The sequence below is a fragment of the Cornus florida genome, unplaced genomic scaffold (assembly GCF_030987335.1).
Source record: "Cornus florida cultivar Cherokee Brave unplaced genomic scaffold, ASM3098733v1 CherokeeBrave_3.0.0_Hap2_Chr06, whole genome shotgun sequence".
NCBI lineage: Eukaryota > Viridiplantae > Streptophyta > Magnoliopsida > Cornales > Cornaceae > Cornus > Cornus florida.
In genome coordinates this window covers 53,672,258-53,694,502 of record NW_026775576.1, presented here as the reverse complement: position 1 = coordinate 53,694,502, position 22,245 = coordinate 53,672,258, and the positions used below count along the sequence as shown (strand labels likewise).

The following is a 22,245-nucleotide window of genomic DNA, read 5'->3' as shown; positions in this document are numbered from 1 at the left end:
CCAGACCTCTTCGACATATTTCGTTATCAGAGATAAAGATTTCCATCGGATAAGAATGATGAGATTTCTTATTCAGGATAATAAATGACGATGTGGTTCAATAGGGTAAGGATAGTCTGGGCACAATTTGATAAAGTCAAAGGAATAAATCATATCATCGACAAATCTGGCAACAAACGATCTCCTCTGATCTTGCACAAGCGGATCTCCTGCAGGACCAATTTGATTCCAATCGACAGCTATAAATAGGGCACCGAGCCGTTAAAGAAGGCATGTAAAAAAACTCCTAAACATGATATACATAATTATTATGTGATACGATTACAAGTACTAACTTGATCGTCGGAGGGTCCTTAGCACCCCACCGGTATCATTCGAGGTGACGTCCCTTTGTTCTGCAGGTAACGCCGTCGTTTCGAGTCGCGAGGATTTTTGCATCAACATTACTAATTTCATTTTTCAATGTTTTTAGATGTAGTTTTCAAAGAGATTGTCTCGCCCTCACTTTATGAATTGATACGAGCATCTTTGCTTTAGCCCTCTCTCTATTCTAGTCCAGTAAATCCTCTTCAAATTCACCCATTGTCAGATTATCAAGGGGCATCTTAGTGTGAACATCAATACTCGAACCAAAATTACTCAGTAAATTCTGTTCAAACTCGCCCACTATAGGGTTACCAACGGGCATCCGAGTGTGAACATCATTACTCGGAGCAAAACTACTCGTGATACTAGCCAATTTTGGAATACAATTAGTTGGTTGAGCCAAGCCATTAGTGTTATCCAGACTCGCCCAAAATTCATTAAGCTTGTCAATGTTCACTCCTAAATCCGCGAAAATTTGAGTCTGTGTGACACCACAATCACCATTCACGACACTCAAATTACTACGATCGCCCTCTTTGGAACCTGTGAACAATTCATTAAGTTCCTCAGCGTCGAATCCCGAATTAACCAGAATCGGAGATTGAGTGTACCACATTAGAACTATCGTTAGTCTCTCCATATATGCATGACGGTATCAGGAGCCACACCATTTAATCGATTCGTCACGTTTTCTTTCAAGCATTCCAAAGCATCCCCAAAGGTTTCCAACTTCTTCACGGAGTCCCAGCTTTCGAAATCTTCACATTCCCACCAAAGCCCGCCAATTTTCTTCTTCAGCTTTGCCTTCTCCGCTGCAAGTGTTTGCTCGAGCTCTTTGATTTCGAGATGCTGTGCGCTCATTGCTTGCTTGGCCTCCACGACAAGCAAGAAACCGGTGGTGAGCACGTCGATGATGGCATCCATCGAAGGGCAAGCAATAGAGTAAAAATACTGGTTCGTGTCAGAGGAGGACACAAGAATGGCGAGTTGAGCATCGAAACGCATGCAGAGTTCTGTAGCCTTGCCTTGTTGTACATGCCTTTGCGTCTCTCAGAGAAAGTAATGAACCTCTGGCATCCTCTTGCTTCTTTATTGCAATCTTCTTCCTACCCATTATTAATACTTTGGTAAAGCAGAAAAAAAACATAATAATAATAACGATGGCAGTTCATATTCACCTAGTATCTTTTACATCTCTACATTATAGCATGCCTATAAAACTTTCCTTATAATTAACTTAAAAATTAAATTCGTTAGGTTTTTAAGTAATGTGAGACTTGAACCTATCGGCAATGATCCAATTGCTGAGTCAGCACTAAACATTATCAAAAGTCAATACCTTCATATTCATCCCACTTAATTTCTTATTAGGAAGATTCTATTGTCAAAAGTCAATACCTATTTTCACTTAATTCTTATTAAGACTCTACTAAAATTACACACAAATATTTACTCGGTATAAATTTTTTGTCAATAATGATAAATACTTTGATTTTTGAATCTATCCAACCTATTTATATAAATGAAAGATGACAAAAATATGACGTCGCACAAATTTAATAGGACATATTTAATGGGTATCGTTCCGAACACGTTCTAACTCAAATCTACTCTTGATTTATGTGACTTAGATAAGGACTTTATATCATTACTCTTCAAGATTTGTTTAAAATTAATTGAGTTGTATTTTTCTCCTTCCATCATTTTCCCATGAAATATAAAGATGGAAAAAATTGATTCCTTCGATACTCATTCTCCCCGCACAAAATTCACAAACCATGACGAGAACAAAACTGATCACATCATTAATTTATCAAACCACCCCTAGATAAGTTAGATTGAAAAATATAAATTACACTGACTTCATGAACACGATAAACCAATAAACCATTCCATGTTTATCCCATTGACATCTCATAAACTGACTTTCAATGTGACTAGTCCATTAATACCCTTCTTTACAAGAGAAGGGCAAAATTGTCACAACATACAAAATGGGTTAAGACTACGCTCAAAAGATGATGAATATTCTAATGTGTGTTTCTTGCATATTTTTTTGTACAAGGAGATTTTTTTGCACTTAACCCTTATTGACGATAGATTCTGCGGAACAAGTAATCTATCTGGAATCAAAATATTGAGTTAAGATTTATTGCATACCTCAAAACGTCGATCAGAATGTAACCTAGAATTACCGTCGACTTAATCCTTATCGTAATTTGTAAGCTTAATCATTTATCGACTTAATCCTTATCATAATCTGTAAAGCCTAATTCTTATCGTAATCTGTAGAACCTATCTCAATCTTATGAGATAGTAATCTGTACACTTAATTCTTATCATAATCTATAGATCTTTATCGTAATATATAGAGCCTATCTCAATCTTATGAGATAGTGCATTAATTTAACAACCTTCACCTATCTGCGAGTTTTTAAATTATGCATCTACCAACCCTAATATATTATATTACATTCTTTACAAGATAATGGCAAAATTGTCATTTTATAAAATTTGATCAAGTCTATGGAAAAGAAAATGCTAGGGTGGTGTTAAGTATATGTACCAAATCTCAGATGATGTCAAAGTAATAAAAGTTCAATAGTCTACTCGTGTGTGATTTGCCCAGACTGCAGAAAATTTTTCCTATCAAAAAAAGAAGAAAGGAAATACAATATTTTGTTGTACGAGCTGACCTCCAAGCCTAAATGGATTATCTGCGGCCAATAATTTGATGCCTTTTGATAATCTAAAAACATTACAAGTAAAGAATTCTATAAAAATGGGGATAAAATTACATGAAGAAACTTGCACTATCAGATTTCTGGAATCAAAAAGTTTTATCTCAGAACAACTTTCAACTTGTTCTGCACCTGTTCTCTCACATTCCACTGCACCCACAATCATAAACAAATTAAGGGTTATTATTTTTAGAACGAAAAACAGTCAGTTGCATAAGATTCCTTCTAAAAAATACCTGTAACTGATTTATTTCCTCATCCGTAAGTGAACGCTCCATGGACCGATATGCAATCCTGTAACAGTGGCTGGTCATTCCTTTCTTGTTGGTGAAATTGTCAATCAATATCACCTGACATGAAAAGATGGATTTAACATCTTAGATTACCTCAAAACATAAGTTCATTCCATCATAGACCATACTTTCAGCTAAGTTCCTAACACGTTTTTTTTTTTTTTTTTTTTTTTTTTTTTTTCTTAGAACACATGTATCGGCCCCACAACATACGCATCATTCAAGTCAGGAGTACGGTTCGAAAGCGAAACCTCAAGTTCCTAACACAATTAGTGAATACAAAGATATTATGAGCATATAAAATTTTCAAAGACTAGACGTCGGGCCATTTCAGCAAATATATTGTAGATTGTAATTTGACCACTTTCAACCTGGTTGTATACTTGCTTTATAAACATCTTTAACCAAAAACTACATAACTTGTGAAGACCGAAATTTTTTCTCCTTCAACCTTTATAAATTTTTTAATGAATACACCAACAGATAAAATCTTGTTCCGATTATTTGGAGTCAACTAGATGAATCTTGTTTTGCCATTCTACTCAACTTAAGGCCACTCAACATAATTCTTATTTTGGTCTTTCCCTTACCATTTCATCATCTTCAAGGTGATTAATGCAATGCCGCCACTCCTTATTATTGCTATTAATAGTTTTCTCCATGCGATCAAACCATTTTAATCGATTTGTTTTCTCATTTTATTTTAAGTGGGTGCTACTTCAACCATTTCTCAATTCTTATTTTGGTCTTTCCCTTGCCACAACATCATCTTCAAGGTGATTAATGCCATCCTTCCTTGTTATTGCTATTAATAGTTTTCTCCATGCAATCAAACCATTTTAATCGATTTTTTTTTTTTTCTCTTTTTATTTTAAATGCTACTTCGACCATGCCTCAAATGTGTTCGTTTCTAATTGTATCCTTATATTGCCAAATCTCCATCCATCTTTACATTCTTACTGTGACACACTCATTTTATATAATATATTATTACTTTTTAACCATTCAATATTCTGTCCCATAAAGTAGGACCAATTTTATAAAAGCTTACTTTTTCATTCAAACAATACACCAAAAGCACTCCAAATATACAAGTAACATCAACTTCCATCTCCCTCTCTGGTATCCAGTTTAGTTAATTTTCTTTCATTTTATTTCTGGCCAATGTTACTTCAATCGTGTCACAAATGTACACACTGATAATTTTCTCCTTCAACAGTGTCGCAAATGGTCTCATTTTTTACTGTCATTGACCTACCACATTTTTATCCATCTTACATTCAAATTTTGGGGTGCTCATTTTACAAATATGTTTTTTAGCCATCAAGTAATTTATCCCATAAATTATGGCTAGCCTAAAGAACTTGTCCTATAACATTTACCTTTCAGTTCAACAAAGACATCAGAAGCACTCCAACAATTATATAAGACATCATCGCCTTCAATCTCTCCCTCTCTGATATTCATTTTACTCAAAAAAAATCATTTTATTTCCGGCCAACCATGTCACAAATGTACTCATTCATAATTTTATCCTTCAACTTACCACATGTCCATCTTAACATTTTTAGTTTGGTGCACTCATTTTATAAAATATATTTTCTAGCTGTTCAATATTTTGTCCCATAAAATATGTCTAATCTACTAATTGTTAAGAAGATTTACATTTCAATTCATGCAATATGCAAGAAGCACTCAACTTTATAAGTAACATTACTTCAAATCTCGAATAATCAAAGCTTAGGTAACAAAAATATTCGTTCTATGGTATCTCTCGACCCTCAATTTTCACTACATTACCACTTATACTTCTAGCTTTGCTAAAGTAAAATTTCATAAATTCAGTTTTAAAACAACTTATCTCTTCATTATGACTTGAATCTGGAATTCTAATTTAGCATTTAAAACTTTTTTAGTATCATCAATTAAAACAAAAAACTACTCAGTTCATCCAAAAATAAGGCATGAACTATAGGAAATTAATGTTGATTCCTGCTGGCATTTTACTTGCTTCTCCTATACTTGTTTTTACTAAGACAAATACTTTCATCAAATATATCCTTTATCATGCAAATATATTTGTTTGCATTTTCACTTTCTGAAATCCATCATATTATATCTATAGGCATCATATTATAGGAATCCTCCAAATTTTAAAAAAATATAAATTTTTTTTTCTTAACTCTAAGGCTGAGCCTTCATCCAACGGTAAGGTTGTCCATTATGAATTGGAGGTCATGGGTCCAAAACAAAGAAGCAGCCTCTCAACATGCTGTGGTAAGGCTGGTACATCTAACCCTTCCCAGACCCCGCCATCGGGTTTGTTCTTTTATTTTTCTTCACTCTAAATCAATGTCCTCAGATATCAAGAAGAAAGTAACTTTGAATACGATTCTATTGCCCCAAATGATAGTAGAACTAAGCAATTACTTCACAATACACTAAAAGTGACACTTGGAAGGGGGAAAAAAAGGAAATTCGCTCATTTCAAGCACTTTGTGGATTGTAATTGTGGGAAAATACGATTCTTTCCTTGTATAAGGAAATCGCGTACAGGCTGTTAATAGCTAGGGATTTATTAGTTGTGTACAGGCTGTTAATAGCTAGGGATTTATTAGATGTGCACAGGCTGTTAATAGCTAGAGATTTACAGGCTGCTGTCAATAGCTAGAGATTTACAGGCTGTTGTTAATAGCTAGAGATTTATTAGTTATTGCAATCCCTGATTTCTAGGGATCAGTTTTTATTAGCTTCCTAGAATAGCATTATTCTGATGTACATATAAGAGTGTATTCCCAATTCTTTAATCAATTGATTCGATTACCAATTTCGTATTCCCTTGGCCTTCTTTGCTAGTCCTTTTCTTCATGTTCTTGTTCTATGTGAAAATCCAGTGTTATCAAATCTGTGGATTTCACCTCTCTCTAAACCATGTCAGCATCCACCGAAACCAGCGACACTTCAGAGATCCCTGTAACTGGAAGCAACGGCTCTGTCCCAACAGGAGAATTGCAGAATATCCAGGCGGCGTATAGGTTGAACGGGAAACATTATCTGAAGTGGTCTCAAATGGTCCGCACGTTCTTGAAGGGAAGAGGGAAACTGAGCCACTTGCTTGGTAATGGTCCAAAGAAGGAGGATCCTAAGTTTGATGCTTGGGATGAACAAGACTCTATGGTTATGTCCTGGTTATGGAACTCTATGTTACCAGAAATCAACGACACTTGTATGTTTTTTAGCACAGCCAAGGAGATATGGGAAGCAGTCAAGCAGACCTATTCCAAAGTACGTGATGCTGCACAGATCTATGAGATCAAGACCAAAATCTCCGCTACCAACTAGGGTAATCGGTCAGTCACCGAATATTCCAACCTCTTGAAGGGTCTATTGTAGGAGATGGATCATTATCAGTGCATTCAGATGAAGTGCAGTGAAGATGCAGCTATCCTTAAGAGGTTTGTTGAAAAGGACAGAATTTATGATTTTCTTGCAGGTTTAAACATCGAATTTGATGCTGTAAGATTGCAAATACTTGGAAAAGAAGATTTGCCAACCTTAAATGAGGCAATTGCAATTGTTCTTGCTGAGGAAGGAAGAAGGGGTGTTATAATTGAAACTCACACAGTAAAGAGTTCGGCCTTGGTGTCAAAAAACACGGCTATGAAGAATTATGGCTCCGAACAGCGTTTTGGAGAAGGCAATGGGCAAACTGATATGTCAAGACCATTCAACAAGGATTCTCTGTGGTGTACATACTGCAAAAAATCCCGCCATACTAAGGAGAAGTGCTGGAAGCTCCATGGCAAGCCTCAAATTGTGAACAAAGCCTGGTCAGAAAAGAGTGGACAGCCAAGAGGACAGGGACAGGCACATGTGGCAACCACACAATCAAACAGTGAAGACAATCTTTCAATCCCATTTGCTGAATTCAACAAAGAAGAGAGAGAGAAATTAAGGAGCCTATTGGGAACGTTGGAGAAACCGTCTACAGCAGGTACTTGTTCTTTGGTGTTCTCAGGTATTTCCTCTCCTTCCCCCTCTTCTCATGTTTTTAGTGCTTCGGATTTAGTCTCCTCAAGCTCCTGGGTCATTGACTTAGGAGCTACAGATCACATGACCCATTCCTCAAAAAAAATTATTTCATATACCGCTTGTCCTAGCAATAGGAAAATAATAACAGCTGATGGTTCAGTGACAACCGTGGCTAGTTAAGGAGATATTTTTTTTTGAATGACCACCTTACACTTAAGAATGTCCTTCATGTCCCAAAACTATGCACCAATCTTGTGTCAATCCAGAAACTCACTACAGATTCTAATTGCAGTGTGACGTAAACTCACTACAGATTCTAATTGCAGTGTGACGTTTTATCCTCTCCGTTGTATATTTCAGGAACAGGGCACGAAGAGGATGATTGGACATGCTAGGGAGAGGGATGGTCTATACTACCTTGAAGAATCAAATGGACAAAATAAAGTTGAGAGTTTGTCACCATTATCATTTCTTTCCGAGTCATTCAAATCCAATAAAGATAAGATATGGCTTCAACACCTTCGTCTTGGTCACCCATCATTTAGTGTTCTCAAAATAATGTTTCCTTCATTGTTCAAAAGTTTATCCATTGAAAATTTTCATTGCGACGTATGTGAACTTGCAAAGCACAAACGTAATTCTTTTCAAATTAGCAATAAAAGAACTTCTGTTCCATTTACCTTGATTCACAGTGACATTTGGGGACCTTCCACTATTACTAATGTTTCTGGGGCAAGGTGGTTTGTCTCATTTATTGATGATTGCACTCGTGTGTCTTGAATTTTTCTGTTAAAAAATAAATCGGATGTGAGTTATGTGTTTCCAATTTTTTTCAATATGGTCAAAACTCAATTTGGTGTGGGGATAAAGAGATTCCGATCTGATAATGCTAAGGACTACTTTAATCAAATTCTCTCTCCGTATTTCCAAAAACAGGGCATAATACATGAATCCTCTTGTGTTAGCACACCTCAACAAAATGGGGTGGCCGAATGAAAGAACGGCCACCTTCTCGATATTACAAGAGCTTTCTTGTTCCAAAAAAATGTTCCAAAACAATACTGGGGGGAGGCTGTTTTAACCGCTGCTCATCTCATAAATCGGCTTCCTACAAGAGTCCTTGGTTTTAAAAGTCCAATGCAGGTCCTTACACAATTCTTTCCCAAGTTTAACGCATCTAATAATCTTGTTCCAAAGATATTTGGTTGTGTTGCCTTTGTTCATGTGCATTCTCAAAACCGGTCCTTATCTTCAGGGGGAGACATCCTTCATAAAAGATAAGGATAAGAATTTTTTTCTCCTTGAGTTTCCAGCACCTATCTCTCATCAATCCGAGTCAAACATACTCCCAAACATTCAGTTCAAGCTAAACACACGGTCAGAAGCCGAGCCTCATACACCCAAATCACAAGGAGTGTTACATGGGAATCAAACTCGAGACTCTACTCGTCCATTGCAGATTTACTCAAGGAAAAGAGCACCAATCTCTCAACCTGTGCAAGTTCAATCACCCAAATCTGTTCCTGATAATGTCGAGGTAATTACTCAACCCAATGATAACACTCTAATGAAACCTCTGAACAAAATGATTATGATGTCCCTATTGCAATTAGAAAAGAAACTCGAACTTGTACCAAACACCCTCTTTATCTATTCATGTCATATAAGAATCTTTCTCATAACCATAGGGCCTTTCTTACTAGCTTAAATATAGTCCCTATTCCCAAAACTTTATCCGATGCATTAGGAAATGAGAATTGGGAAAATGCTATGAAGGTTGAGATGGAAGCACTTGAGAAAAACAAGACTTGGGACTTGGTAAGACTGCCTAGAGGGAAGAAGCCGGTTGGGTGTAAATGGGTGTTCACAACAAAATACAACTCAGATGGCTCTTTGGAAAGGTATAAGGCAAGATTAGTTGCCAAAGGGTATACACAAACCTACGGCATAGATTATCTTAAGACTTTTGCTCTAGTTGCTAAGATGAATACTGTGAGAATTCTGTTATTAGTGGCTGCAAATTTTGGCTGGAGATTACAGCAATTTGATGTCAAGAACGCCTTCTTACATGGCGATCTTGAGGAGGAGATTTATATAGAGATTCCACCTGGGTTTGGCTCAAATGAAAAGGAAGGAATGGTATGCAAGCTTAAAAAAGCTTTGTATGGATTGAAACAATCCCCAAGAGCTTGGTTTGGGAGATTTACTAAAGTGATGGTGAGTATGGGATATAAGCAAAGTCAAGGTGATCATACATTGTTTGTAAAACATTTAGCATCAGGGGGAGTGATAGTATTATTAGTCTATGTGGATGACATCATAGTAACAGGAGATGACTTGGAAGGAATGGAGAGCTTGAAGAAACAGTTAGTGAAGGAATTCGAGATCAAAGAGCTAGGAAAATTGAAGTACTTTCTTGGTATTGAAGTAGCCCACTCTCGGCAAGGGATTTTTATATCACAGCAAAAATATGTGTTAGACTTATTGGCTGATACAGGCAAGCTGGGATGTAAGCCAGTTGAGACACCTATGGAGTCAAACCACAAACTTTGTGATGCTCCAGAAGACATGGTCGTGGGTAAAGGCTCTTTTCAGAGACTTGTGGGGAAGTTAATTTATTTGTCACATACCAGGCCGGATATAGCTTATGCTGTGAGTGTTGTGAGTCAATTCATGCACAATCCCAAAGAATCACATCTTAAAGTTGTGTATAGAATTCTGCAGTACTTGAAGAGTACGCCAAGAAGAGGAATTCTGTTTAAGAAAGGGGAAGGACTAACTCTTGAAGCCTACACAGATGCGGATTATGCAGGATCCATGATTGACAGAAGATCAACCTCGGGCTATTGCACCTTCCTAGGTGGTAACCTCGTTACTTGGAGAAGCAAAAAACAGAATGTGGTTGCAAGGTCCAACGCAGAAGCTGAATTTAGAGCGATGGCACTTGGGATATGTGAATTGCTATGGCTGAGGATAATCTTGGAAGATTTGAGAGTCAGATGGAAAGGTCCAATGAAGCTTTACTGTGATAATAAATCAGCCATTAATATTGCACACAATCCTGTGCAACATAACCGCACAAAACACATTAAAGTGGCCAGGCATTTTATTAAAGAGAAGTTGGATAGTGGCCTCATTTGTACTCCTTTTGTTCCTACTAGAGAACAGCTAGCAGACGTGCTTACCAAAGGATTGCCTGGTACCGTTTTTCAGAGAATAACCAGCAAGCTTGGAATGGATGACATCCATTCACCAGCTTGAGGGGGAGTGTGGGAAAATACGATTCTTTCCTTGTATAAGGAAATCGTGTACAGGCTATTAATAGCTAGGGATTTATTAGTTGTGTACAGGCTGTTAATAGCTAGAGATTTACAGGCTGCTGTTAATAGCTAGAGATTTACAGGCTGCTGTCAATAGCTAGAGATTTACAGGCTGCTGTTAATAGCTAGAGATTTATTAGTTATTGCAATCCCTGATTTCTAGGGATCAGTTTTTATTAGCTTCCTAGAATAGCATTATTCTGATGTACATATAAGAGTGTATTCCCAATTCTTTAATCAATTGATTCGATTACCAATTTCAATAATTTTGTCATTAATAAAGTGATTTCATTTCAATGGAACAATAATTCTGCATTAAACTATTCGTTGATTAATTCAAAGTACTCATAACAAAAGACAGAAATAGATGATATATTTCTACCCATTCATCACTGATATAATTCCATAATGAAACCTGTCTGCAAAGATATCTAAGGACGTACCTCCTCTGCAACATCACCGGCAACTGCTCTAACAATTTCACAAAGATTGTTCTCGGTGAATGAATCATTGATCCAGAAACTCATGTCTTTATAACAAGGAGGATACTGTAAAATTTTAAATGTAAATAATTAAACCTTCAAGTCTACCCCCAATGAAAGAGGCATAAGTGCTAAACAATCTATAAACCAAGTTATAACTTACAAATTAACTTTTTTAATAGACAAAGCACTAAAATGCATATCTTTAATGTGTCGGGTCCTAAGCATTAAAGAAACTTTTGCAAGATGTAATTAATAGTTTCAACAATTTCGAGCCTCGGAAAATGATATCACCTTCGCTTAAAGAAATTTATACTACCATAAAAGCATTACCCACTTGTGAAAGATGTTATTCATACCTTTGAATATGGCTTGAACTTTACCCCAAGCTGACCTTTCGAAAACTGCATGAAAACCAGAACTAACAGCTTAAATCAAATTACTCAAGAGTCAAGATGCTAGACAGCTAGATCTTCTCAAGGATTTCCTTGGCTGAAATACTGTTATGAGGATTTCAATTTTTAGAAATAAATTATCTACAACAAAAGGAACACGAGAAATGAGGAGAAAACCGACACTTTTTAATAAATTCAGGACTTACTTGAGAACTAAATCGCTCATCGGTTGACCAGAAAAGCCTTATATCTGGTATATCAAAGAGGACCATTGCTAACCGCTCTAATCCAAGTCCAAACGCCCAAGCAACATTGTTTGTTTTGCCACTTCTTTTTAATATTTCCTGCTCTGTCACCCCGCAACCCAAAACTTCCAACCATTTCTCCTGAAAAAGCAGGAGTTAATTGTATGTGTAAGGAATGGAGAACAAGAAGTCCATGTGCTGCACGTGCTTCTCATTTACTTCAAGCATCAAGGAAAAGAAAGACAGATTTGCATTGAGAGAAATTTCTTTTTATCATATTTAGGTTTTTATGTTTAATAATTCAGAGTTTCTTTCACTTAGAATTAGTATTAGTTCTATTTATCAAAAAAAGAATTAGTATTAGTTCTATGGGATTATTAGGTATTTTTCTTTTATTCCTATTTTGGTGCTGTTTTGGAAGGCTCTTCTAATAAATAATTTAGACTTTGATAATGAGCTTATTGTGGTTTTCAGAGATCTCTTCCTGTTTCTTTCCCCTTCCTTATTCTTGCTTTCTCATCCTATTCGTCTGTTTGCTCACCCCATTCATCTATCATCTCATCCTTTTGTCTGCCCTCATCCCATGTCCTCTCATCCCCTTCTTTATTTCTTCTTCTACAACAAATTCTTTCGGTGCCCTTTTGTGTTCTACATCAGTTGATATCAGAGCTATATTGTCCTGTATTACGTTAGGCCGTTAGGGACAAGGGTCCTGGCCCAGATGGCATGTCTTTCACGTTTTTCAGCAGTAGTGTGTTCAAAGGCAATATTGTGGCCACTTTGAGGAATTTTAACCGCAGCCTGTATACTTCCCTCTCAAGAAAGAGTGGCAAGGAGTGCGGATCAACTTGTAGCTAATACCTTTTTAGGGAAAAACAAAATGTTTTTGCTTGATAAATCTGCACCTTCCAGAAATGGGTTCTTAGGGTTGTTTGCAAGCTTGACCCGAGTAGGCTTGTGATCATGTCAATTAGGAATTCTTGTCATATGTAATTGAGCATATGGGCTTTGATGTGAATGGAGGAAAATTGTTTATGCATTTCATCTTTCAGGCTCTCGATTCTTGCAAATGGCACTTTGGTAGGTTTCTTTGGCAGCCCGAGAAGGTTGAGATAAGGGAATCCTCTACCATCTGTTGTTCATGATGGTGATAGATGCCCACAGTAGGATAATAGTTAAAGCTATAGATGTCAGTATGCTTCAAGTTTTTTTTAGTGAAGTGGGATGCACAATTTTTATCTTCCAAACCCTCTTTATTGATGGTATAATCACTTTTGTGTGCAGTTGAAGATGACTAGATGCAGTATTTGTGGTGCATTTGTGTGTGTTTTGGGGTGGACTCCAGGGTCAAAAGTAAATGTGGAGAAATTGAGTTATCTTGGTGTGTATGGTTTGGCGGTGATTCTGTCCTGTGGGTAGGATCTTTCCCGACCTCAAATTTGGCCCTTCCTCTTGGTTCTTCATAATTGTTGGGAAAGCAATTTTCAAGTACAAAAAGGCACTCTTACTGAAGAGGGTGGTCAAAGGCAAATTTAGGGGAGAGGGAATGTGGATAAACATTGAGGGATGTAAGGATCTCATCATCTCATATAGAGTATGGTTATAGAAGGGCATTAGGAAAGGATGGGGAAATTTTCTAAGTAAACCGGCTCCATCCTTGGGGGAGAAGGTCAAAAGGTGAACTTTTAGTCATATAACTGGCCTGAGAAATAAAGGAGGTGTTTCTCAATCTTTCATAATTGTTTCTGTTGGAAGATGTTGGGATATTTGTGTAGTGAGCGTAATTAGTGCGATTTTACCACGTGAGGTATTATTGTTAATTTTATTTTACCCTAATATAAATACTTGGGTGTAGAGATGTCAGTATCATCCTACAACACTTTCTTACTCTCTCTTTCTCCTATTCTTCTTTCTTTATCTTCAAATCCTAGTCACAGCCTAAAATATAATCAAAATAGTATTTTGACTTGGTATTAGAGCCAGGTTTCAACATCGGAAGGACACCTTTGCATTCAAAAGAGTCGGAAAAGGCCAAGAGGTGTCCTAAAGACGCTGGAATTTTTTTTTTAAAAAAATAAAAATTTGAAGTCATCTTCTAGGGTTTTTCATTTTTGAAACTTTTTCGGGCTAAGGGGCCGGTTTTTGGCGATCTGCTTGCTGCAATATACCTTGTCTGCACACTGGTTGACGCATGTGGTGGTTATCTATAATGCAATCCCTTATCAAGAAACTTCCAGAATCATAACATATTGAAAAACTTGTTACAATTCATGTCAATATGCTATCTACACCATTTCTCCTCTACTTCGGTGCTAAAAGATCAGAAATGTTTTATCATATAACTAACGGAACATCCAAGGTTAAACAGGAGTGAAATCTATTCAGTCAGATATCAAACTTCTCAAACAATTGCAGTTAAGCATAAACAAATTTATGCAAAAAAGGAAAATTGATACCTGAAAATATATCTCGAGTTCAAATGATGGATCAGTAAATGGAAAATAAGTGTCAATCCAGCGCATTTCTACAGTACCTGAAAATTTCAGCAGATTTTAAGCTTAAGGGGATTTAGTAAACAATATGAACTACACACGCCAATATAAATGCCAAGATTAGAACAGCCAATAAAAATCTAAATTAATGTAGAAATCAAGACAATTAGTTATTCAGATGACAAAAAATAATAATAATAAAATCCAAATTCCAGACTATTACTCAAATTTCTTAGTCAGACTTGACCTAAAATTACTGCATATAATTCAGTTCATAAATTATGAATGGCCTTCTTTTTAGGGTCATTGCTTGGTGCAATGATAAAAGTTTGGACTCAAAAATGTGAGGACCCAAATTTAAGTCTTAGAGTAGCCACTTTGTGCTAAATAATGTCTACTCCAGTCTTCACCTCCCAGCATCCCACGTAGGTAGGACCTAGTAATGGCCTCCTTTTTTTTTGTTCACAAACAGTTCTTTCTTTACCATATCATGAACAATTCCATATCCCGAAACATCGTTGTTTAAGCTACAATGAGTGACATCATCTACTGCTCCATTCATAACATGATATACTTTTATCCACTCATTAGCTCTTTTATCATTTCCAACTTATTTACAATACTAGTTGGTAATCTGCATGCCTTGATATACACATGGTTTGGCAACAGTAAGACTCGCACTTCTCAAACTGAGCCGATATCCATTAAAATTGATGCTTGGTACAATTTGGTCACTCTGTTGTATTTTGTGGACAGAACTACCCTTTCTTTTAACTAGTACATCATCAAATTTCCTTATACAGTGCCTACAAAGCATATAAATATGGAAACTGTAGGCTCCTATATTGTAGAGGATTGACAGGTATTTCATGAAAACTCCGTAATCTGAGCTATAGCTTAATGCAGATGCATAAAGTGTCACAAACAAATAGATAAACTCTTTGTATGCGTGTAATATCTCGGAGAATTACCTTATTGGTTATTCTGGTTCTCTACATCAGGTTTGGATGTTCCATCGGTTTTGGCATCTAGTTGATGGATCCATTCTCTTCCAATTATATGGGCAATTTACCAATCCTTGCAAGACTGTTTGGGTTGAGTCTATTTGTACTTCAACCCTTTGAACAGGGTTTGAGGCCTGGGACCTTACTTGGCAAAAAAAATTCTAGGGACAATTTCAGTTTATTCTGGTTCTTTACATCAGATTTGCATTTTCAATGGTTTTTGGCATCTTGTTGATGGGTCCATTCTCTTCCAATCCAATGGGCAATTCAGTTGCTCATATTACCTATATCAATTTGAGATTTCAAGTTATTGGCCAAACATAAAATGGTTGATTATTAAAGAAGAAATTCGGTTGTTCATATTACCTATATCAATTTGAGATTTCAAGTTATTGGCCAAATATAAAATGGTTGAGTTGCTCATATTACCTATATCAATTTGAGATTTCAAGTTATTGGCCAAATATAAAATGGTTGATTATTAAAGAGAGCAGAGTTGGCAATGTGGGAGTAACTGGCAGCATGGCAGAGAGTGTAGTAACCCAAGGTATCCATATCCAAACCCAATGCCATTTTGTCAGATCTTTTTCGGAGAAGTGGCCTATTATTCTTCCATCAGTATAGAAAATCCCAGGAGCATCTTTGCCAAATAAAAGATAGAGCCATCCTTCTTTACCATATAGATTTTTTAATTGGTTCTGAATTACTAAATATGATGAATAATAAATCTCATATGTGTCACAGTTCCAGAGCTCAAGTCAAACTTCAACTCCAACTTTACCAAATAAGTGGCGTGCCAAACCCTCAAGACATTTCTTTAAATCCCCAGCTGCATGAGATGTGGGATCAGTGCCAGATGTCTCCCAATCATCCGGAGTAAAAACTCGAACCCCTTCCATCTGCATGGATGGGATGTGTAACTGTTAGGCGAAAGAAGATTAAAACACGAAGAAACAAGATAGCAGAAAAAATATGGTGCTATAGTAAGAGATAAGAGAACCTGATGGAATACAGGATAATGAGTTGAGTCAATAGAATCCCTACGATAAACATCTCCAGTCACAAGGAAATGAGTATACCCATTCCTCAATAGCTCAGCCTGATGTGCACTTGTGTGGCACCTCAACACAGTTTGGGAGTCCACATAATATGTGTCATTGTAACTCCTACTCACATGATCAGGAGGTACCAGGACATCATCAAAGTTCTGTAAGAAGTAGATCTACCATCAAAAAATGCACACAACATGCTTTACAAAAACCCAAAATTACCATAAAATTGTGCAACCACAACGACACAAGATATCACAAAATTTATCAACAAGACATGAACCACAACAGAAGGACAGTGAAAACTGAGAAAGGCAGAACAATGCTGGTTGGTACTGAGTAGGTCATTAGTATGTTAAAAGTTCGGTCAGGTTGAGTATTTGATAATTTTGAATCATTTTGGAAGTAAGCGAGTATATTCGTACAAGATAGAGGATTAATTTGCCTTTGGATAAACATATGGTGCAAGATCAAGGCAATTGACATGCTTATATGATGAGCATCTGCAGTGTGGAGAATCTCAATGACTGATATATTGATTTTGCACACAACCTCTTGGATTGTTTTTTTTTTTTTTGTGTGTTCCAAGTGATGAAAAACTAACTACAAGTAGGAGTCTAACAACTAGAGTACTTAATATCAAGTGACAGATCCATACATGGTTATGACTTGAGTCTATAATTTTGTTTTTATTTTTTAGTTAGATTTTTGAATTCTAGATAGAGTTAGTTGGTTACCTCTTCTCCAACGATATTAATGAAATTCAAAGCAACATTCCAAAAAGGTTAATTCTACACTTTACATGCACTCACCAATTAGGGTTCATGTAGGGTTTAATGTTTTCCATGTTTGATTAAGAAAACTGCCTATTGATATGCATAATGATGTCTTTGGAAACTTCTTTAAGATAGATTCCAAGTTGGAGAAGGACTGGGCACTTCGACTGATCGAAGGATCAGGCCACTGGCCCGGTCTCAATCAATAACCCTAATTTTGTTATGACTCTAAGCTCTATATAAAGAGTAAAGACACCTCTTGTTAATGTCCGGGAAAAAAAGAGAGCTGTTGTTTAGAATGCTGCTATATGCTACTATCTGAGCATAATTAGAGCGTACAGAGTGAGTTAAGTGTGCATTCTAGCAATAAACTGCCAGAATTTTGTTTCTTTCATATTCATCACTGCATATAGCTTGGTGAGTATGCTATGGGTGTTGATCATCTAATACTGTTGAGCCCACAATGTATTTAACACCAAACAAGGAGTATTCAAACAGAATACTTAGATTGGACAACTAGCCATGGAGATCAATGAAATTGTGGAGAAGCAAATCTTGTGAGGAGCAAATTTCTTAACAGAGCGAGCAAACAGTCTGGAGACTTGAATGGAATTTTGACATCAGCCTGTGTCGAGAGGTAACTAGGGTTTGAAAATTTTGGTTAACCTATACTAATACTTCTTTTTCATTAGCAGATTTGATTTGCCTGGACTAGGTCCCACAGTTTTTTACTTTGGGGTTTTCACGTACAAATCTTAGTGTGTTTATGTGATTGATTGCATGATTGATTAGATGGTCTACAAGTTTGGTAGTTGGTTTAATTTTTAAATTGCTATTAATTTAGTTAAAATTACTTAATTAGCTTTTCAAGACCTATTCACCCCCCTTTAGATCTAAATCTCAGGCCTTCCACTACTCTCTATCAAAAGTGTTGCAGTCCTACATGCCCGTGTAGTGTTATAAACTTGTACCTCAAGATACACAAGGAGGACATGTGTCAAAATGGCATGTATATGTATAATGTATCATGCTAACAACATTTGCCACCACATCATCTAAGCATTTGATGATTCCAAAGTAGTTTATGTTATATGATGTATATCCAGAAAACAGGGACCAGAGGCTCACCCACTGTCCTCTTGCAGGTATAAGCGAAAAGCTGAAAAATATAAACAATGGCCTCTCTTCCTTAGCGTAATACTCTCTTTGTGTATTATATGTAACATCACGTCTTTTACACTATATAATTACCCACAAAGCTCATTATAAGTACCCCTTTTGCAGAACGGATATAAGTAAAATGTTAAAGATCTTCTTATACTCTATTTAGCAAAATTCATATGTAATAAATTAACTCAACAACAACTATTTCATGCACTTTTACACTCTACTCTTCATATTAAGTCCATGTATTGCCTTTCTTTCAGCCAATTCAAGAACTTTTCCTATACTATAACTTAAAATTCTAATGCATATATGTATTTTAAAGCACTAAAACATGCATATTCCAATTAGGGAATCCAAATGAGCCTACCCAGATTATGTAGAGGATTCAGTAGTAGTTATTGATGCCCCTGTTTTAGAAAACGTGTACCAGAATGAACCACGTTTTAAGTAATTTTGACCATGCCTGCTTTTAAGAATGTAAGATGAATGTGGATGTCCCAATTGAAAATGTTGCCAATTATCTCAGAATAATGGAAGCCACAGAGAGATGGTGATGGATCTCTCTCTCACTGTATATGTATGTATTTGATTGACAAGTGATAAGATGGATCTCTAAATATCTTAGTATCCTTCTAATGCTTCTTAAAAAATCTTCCTTGGTAGTGTTAGATCTAAAATATGACGCACTATTACCTCTAATCTCAATCACGTTTAGAGAAGCCCTCAGTAAGCTGTTTAGAAAAGCTGGCTAATAGAATTTCAGGAGAAAATTTGGGTGAGTCAAGGAGGACAAGTCTCTTGTGTTTCAAGTGACGAGGTCTTATATTGTATAGCTGCTGTATGGTTTGTGACTGAAGCCAGTTCAACTCAAAGCTCACTAGATAAAAGGGAACAACATAAGCACCCACCTTTACTCTTCCAAATTAATTTCTGGCATCCATTGAGGCACATAGAATTAATAAAAAGGGTAGAACTAAGCTAATGGAAAATAGTAAATCAACAAAATTCAAAAGAAATTAGTGCATGCTAATGACTTCCTTTACTACTAAAGCTTAAATACGGAACTCCTACTTAGTTTATTGCCCATAGACACAATTGTTATCAGCTATGGACCCACGAAATTAATGACATGTATTTCAATGTCCAACATCTAGCCCAACATGCAAAAGAAACAGGAAATGAACTTTGATGGAAAGAAGTGCACAGGAAAACAATATAAAAACAATTTGAATAGAAAATATAAAAGTAACACAGAATCACAGGAAAACACCTTTAATGGGGAAAAAATAAGTGGTGTTTATGAAATTTCCTTGATGCAGCCACAGCTGTTACCTCTTTTACAGAAACAATTGGGCAGAGATCATCAAACTTATCAAATTTGTTGGGATAATTGGTGTTGAAATAATCATATATTGCATTCTTTAGAATCCCAAGTGGATGCTGATCCCTCCTATGAAGTTGCATCCCAAGTTTTGTAAATATCGTATCAGGAACATTGTTTGTTGGGTCATCCCTTACTACATCTGCAAATTCAATCATCCAAATACATCAAACAGTGTGCTAAATTGGAAAGGGGGGAAGAAAAAGAAAAAACAATATGTAAATTCTTATTTTCCCCAACACCCAGGACAGTATAACAAAAGAATACAACATTCCAACAGGCATTAATGAAAGAAAAAAGAAATAAGTACTATATTTCACTTTGATATAGAAATGTAACAATCAGTTTATTATCGTTATAATATTGATCTTTATCACATTTTATCACAAACTTATAAATTACTACGAATAGGTCCTTCCAATGATGAACAAGTATGGACATATTCGTTCATAGCAAATGATATTAACCATGCATTCCGTATTGGTACTTATGAGTATAGAATAAATACGGTTGAGGTTACCTTCCAAGTTTCAAAAAATACATTCAGAGCCCGGTAATAAACTCAAGTTGCACCAAATATTTGGGACGAGGACGAAATGAAAGTTAATAATTCTACCATCCAATACTATAGAATTACAAACCCCAATTAAAACACATACTACCAAGTATTATAACACACACAAAAGAAACAATTCCAATTATCGACATTTCAAATACCGCAGCATCAAAATGTAAGTTTCAGCAAATGCAAAAGGTCATCCAACCCATGTGGTAAAAATGCAAACCCTGCTTTCTCATATCACAAATTGACCCAAAAATATTACCCATAAATTAGAAAAATTAGACTGCCCAAATGATAAAATTGCAAACCCAGAACAAGAATTTATTCAGATTGCACCATATTTATAGCAAGAAAAGGCAAGAAATTCAACAGACCAAGATCATAAAATGCGATTTTGTGAGGTGGGTATGTTACCATCTTTAGCAATCTTGACTCCACCGAGCTCCAGAGCAGAAGAGACCACTGGTTGTCTCCAGTTTTTGCGAGGTTGAGATTTGTCTGCAAAAAGAGCAGAAGAAGTGCAGAAGGGGACGGAAAGCGCAAAGCTTCTGAAACCTTCATTTCTGTGGAGGAGGAAGAGAGAGGATTTCGAAAAGAGGTGGGATTGAGTAAATGAGAGAGCCATTATCGACGTGCTCAGAGGCACATCAGTCGGCCAGAGTAGCAGTGGAAAGAAAGCAGGAAATCCCCTCGAGCCACACTCTTCACTTCCTTTCTATAAAGGGGTTTAAGGTGCACCTCGTTACAACTCACCACTTCTCTACTCTTTATCTCGAATTTGGAGAGAAATTTATCAAAAATTAGTATCAAAATTTAAATAAAAAATCAAAATCTATATTTTTTAAATAAAAAAATAACTAAATTTGACGAAATTGATAATTCATGTTTGACTTGATTTTTATTGTTATTATTTTATTTTTCACCTTGTTTAAATAAAATAATTGAAAAAAATAAATAAATGAGATGAAGAGGGATTTTGCTTATTTTGTTTGTTTTTTTAAAAAAGAAAAAAAGAAAAAAGAGATGGGCTATCAAAGTCAGTAATTATCTTATTACTTATTTTCATTTATTTTTCTAATTATCCAAAATGTGTTTACAACGTACACACAATCATTTTAATATAATGTGATGTGATTTTTTTTTAAACCTTGAAAATCTTCAACCTTACTCTCTATTTGTTTTAGGTTGCAACTCTGATGAAATGAATGTGTCAAGAGATACAATTCGGGTACACCCAGATAAATAAAATGTTCAATCATGTTCTTACCTTCAATCCAAGTCTAGTTCATTCTTAAATTTTAAAAACTTCGGTTAAATATGAATTTTCATCTCGATTTGATATTTAATATTCGGAAGTTAGGTTCTTTCGGATTATCAATACGACCTATCTCCAAATCTGAGATACAAATACGAAATCGGGATCCAACACAATAAGAACACGACAATATGACAAATCTTAAAAAATAATAAATAAATAAATAATGAACATGATAAGGATATATTTATTATTATTATTATTATATATATATATATATATCAATCTCTCTATAATACCAATTATACGAACATATTCTAGGGAAAGATTTACTTTTTCCGCTATTATTTTTAGGGCTAAAATTATAAAAACCTCAATACTTTTATTTTTTTATGATAAAACCACAACCTGCTTCTAAAATAAGGTCTAAAATCATAAATCCTTTTTGTCATTTAGTTGGAAAGGGAAAACAAAACCTTTTCAAATATATATATATATATATATATATATATATATATATGTGTGTGTGTGTGTGTGTGTGTGTGTGTGTGATTATCCTTCTGTTGTTGGGACTTTTAAGCCTAATTTTATTTTTATACATTTTTACCCCTATTAGATTTTAAATATTAAATTGAGTCCCATGGTTTTTTAAAAAATATTCAGAAATTGATCTTATTATATCCAG

General features: G+C 35.7%; 1 protein-coding gene across 1 annotated transcript; it reads right to left on the bottom strand.

Moving 5' to 3' along the window:
- Window positions 1-2,997: 2,997 nt before the first annotated feature.
- LOC132311543 (phenylalanine--tRNA ligase, chloroplastic/mitochondrial) lies at window positions 2,998-21,049 on the bottom strand. Its single transcript, XM_059809469.1, has 10 exons — window positions 20,720-21,049; window positions 19,695-19,885; window positions 16,371-16,577; window positions 16,152-16,269; window positions 14,331-14,407; window positions 11,836-12,015; window positions 11,594-11,638; window positions 11,196-11,300; window positions 3,344-3,457; window positions 2,998-3,257 (listed from the first exon to the last, which is right to left on the bottom strand). The coding sequence occupies exons 1-10, from the start codon at window positions 20,928-20,930 to the stop codon at window positions 3,207-3,209; spliced, it is 1,299 nt and encodes a 432-aa protein (XP_059665452.1). The 5' UTR covers window positions 20,931-21,049; the 3' UTR covers window positions 2,998-3,206.
- Window positions 21,050-22,245: the final 1,196 nt, after the last annotated feature.

What these genes read in the sequence shown, in the direction of transcription:
- LOC132311543 (XM_059809469.1), bottom strand. Translation starts at nt 20,930, where the DNA reads ATGGCTCTCTCATTTACTCAATCCCACCTCTTTTCGAAATCCTCTCTC. An exon ending in ATTATCCTGTATTCCATCAG is followed by an intron (nt 16,270 to 16,370) that starts GTTCTCTTATCT and finishes CCATCCATGCAG; the next exon opens with ATGGAAGGGGTTCGAGTTTT. An exon ending in CCGGTGATGTTGCAGAGGAG is followed by an intron (nt 3,458 to 11,195) that starts GTACGTCCTTAG and finishes TTTTCATGTCAG; the next exon opens with GTGATATTGATTGACAATTT.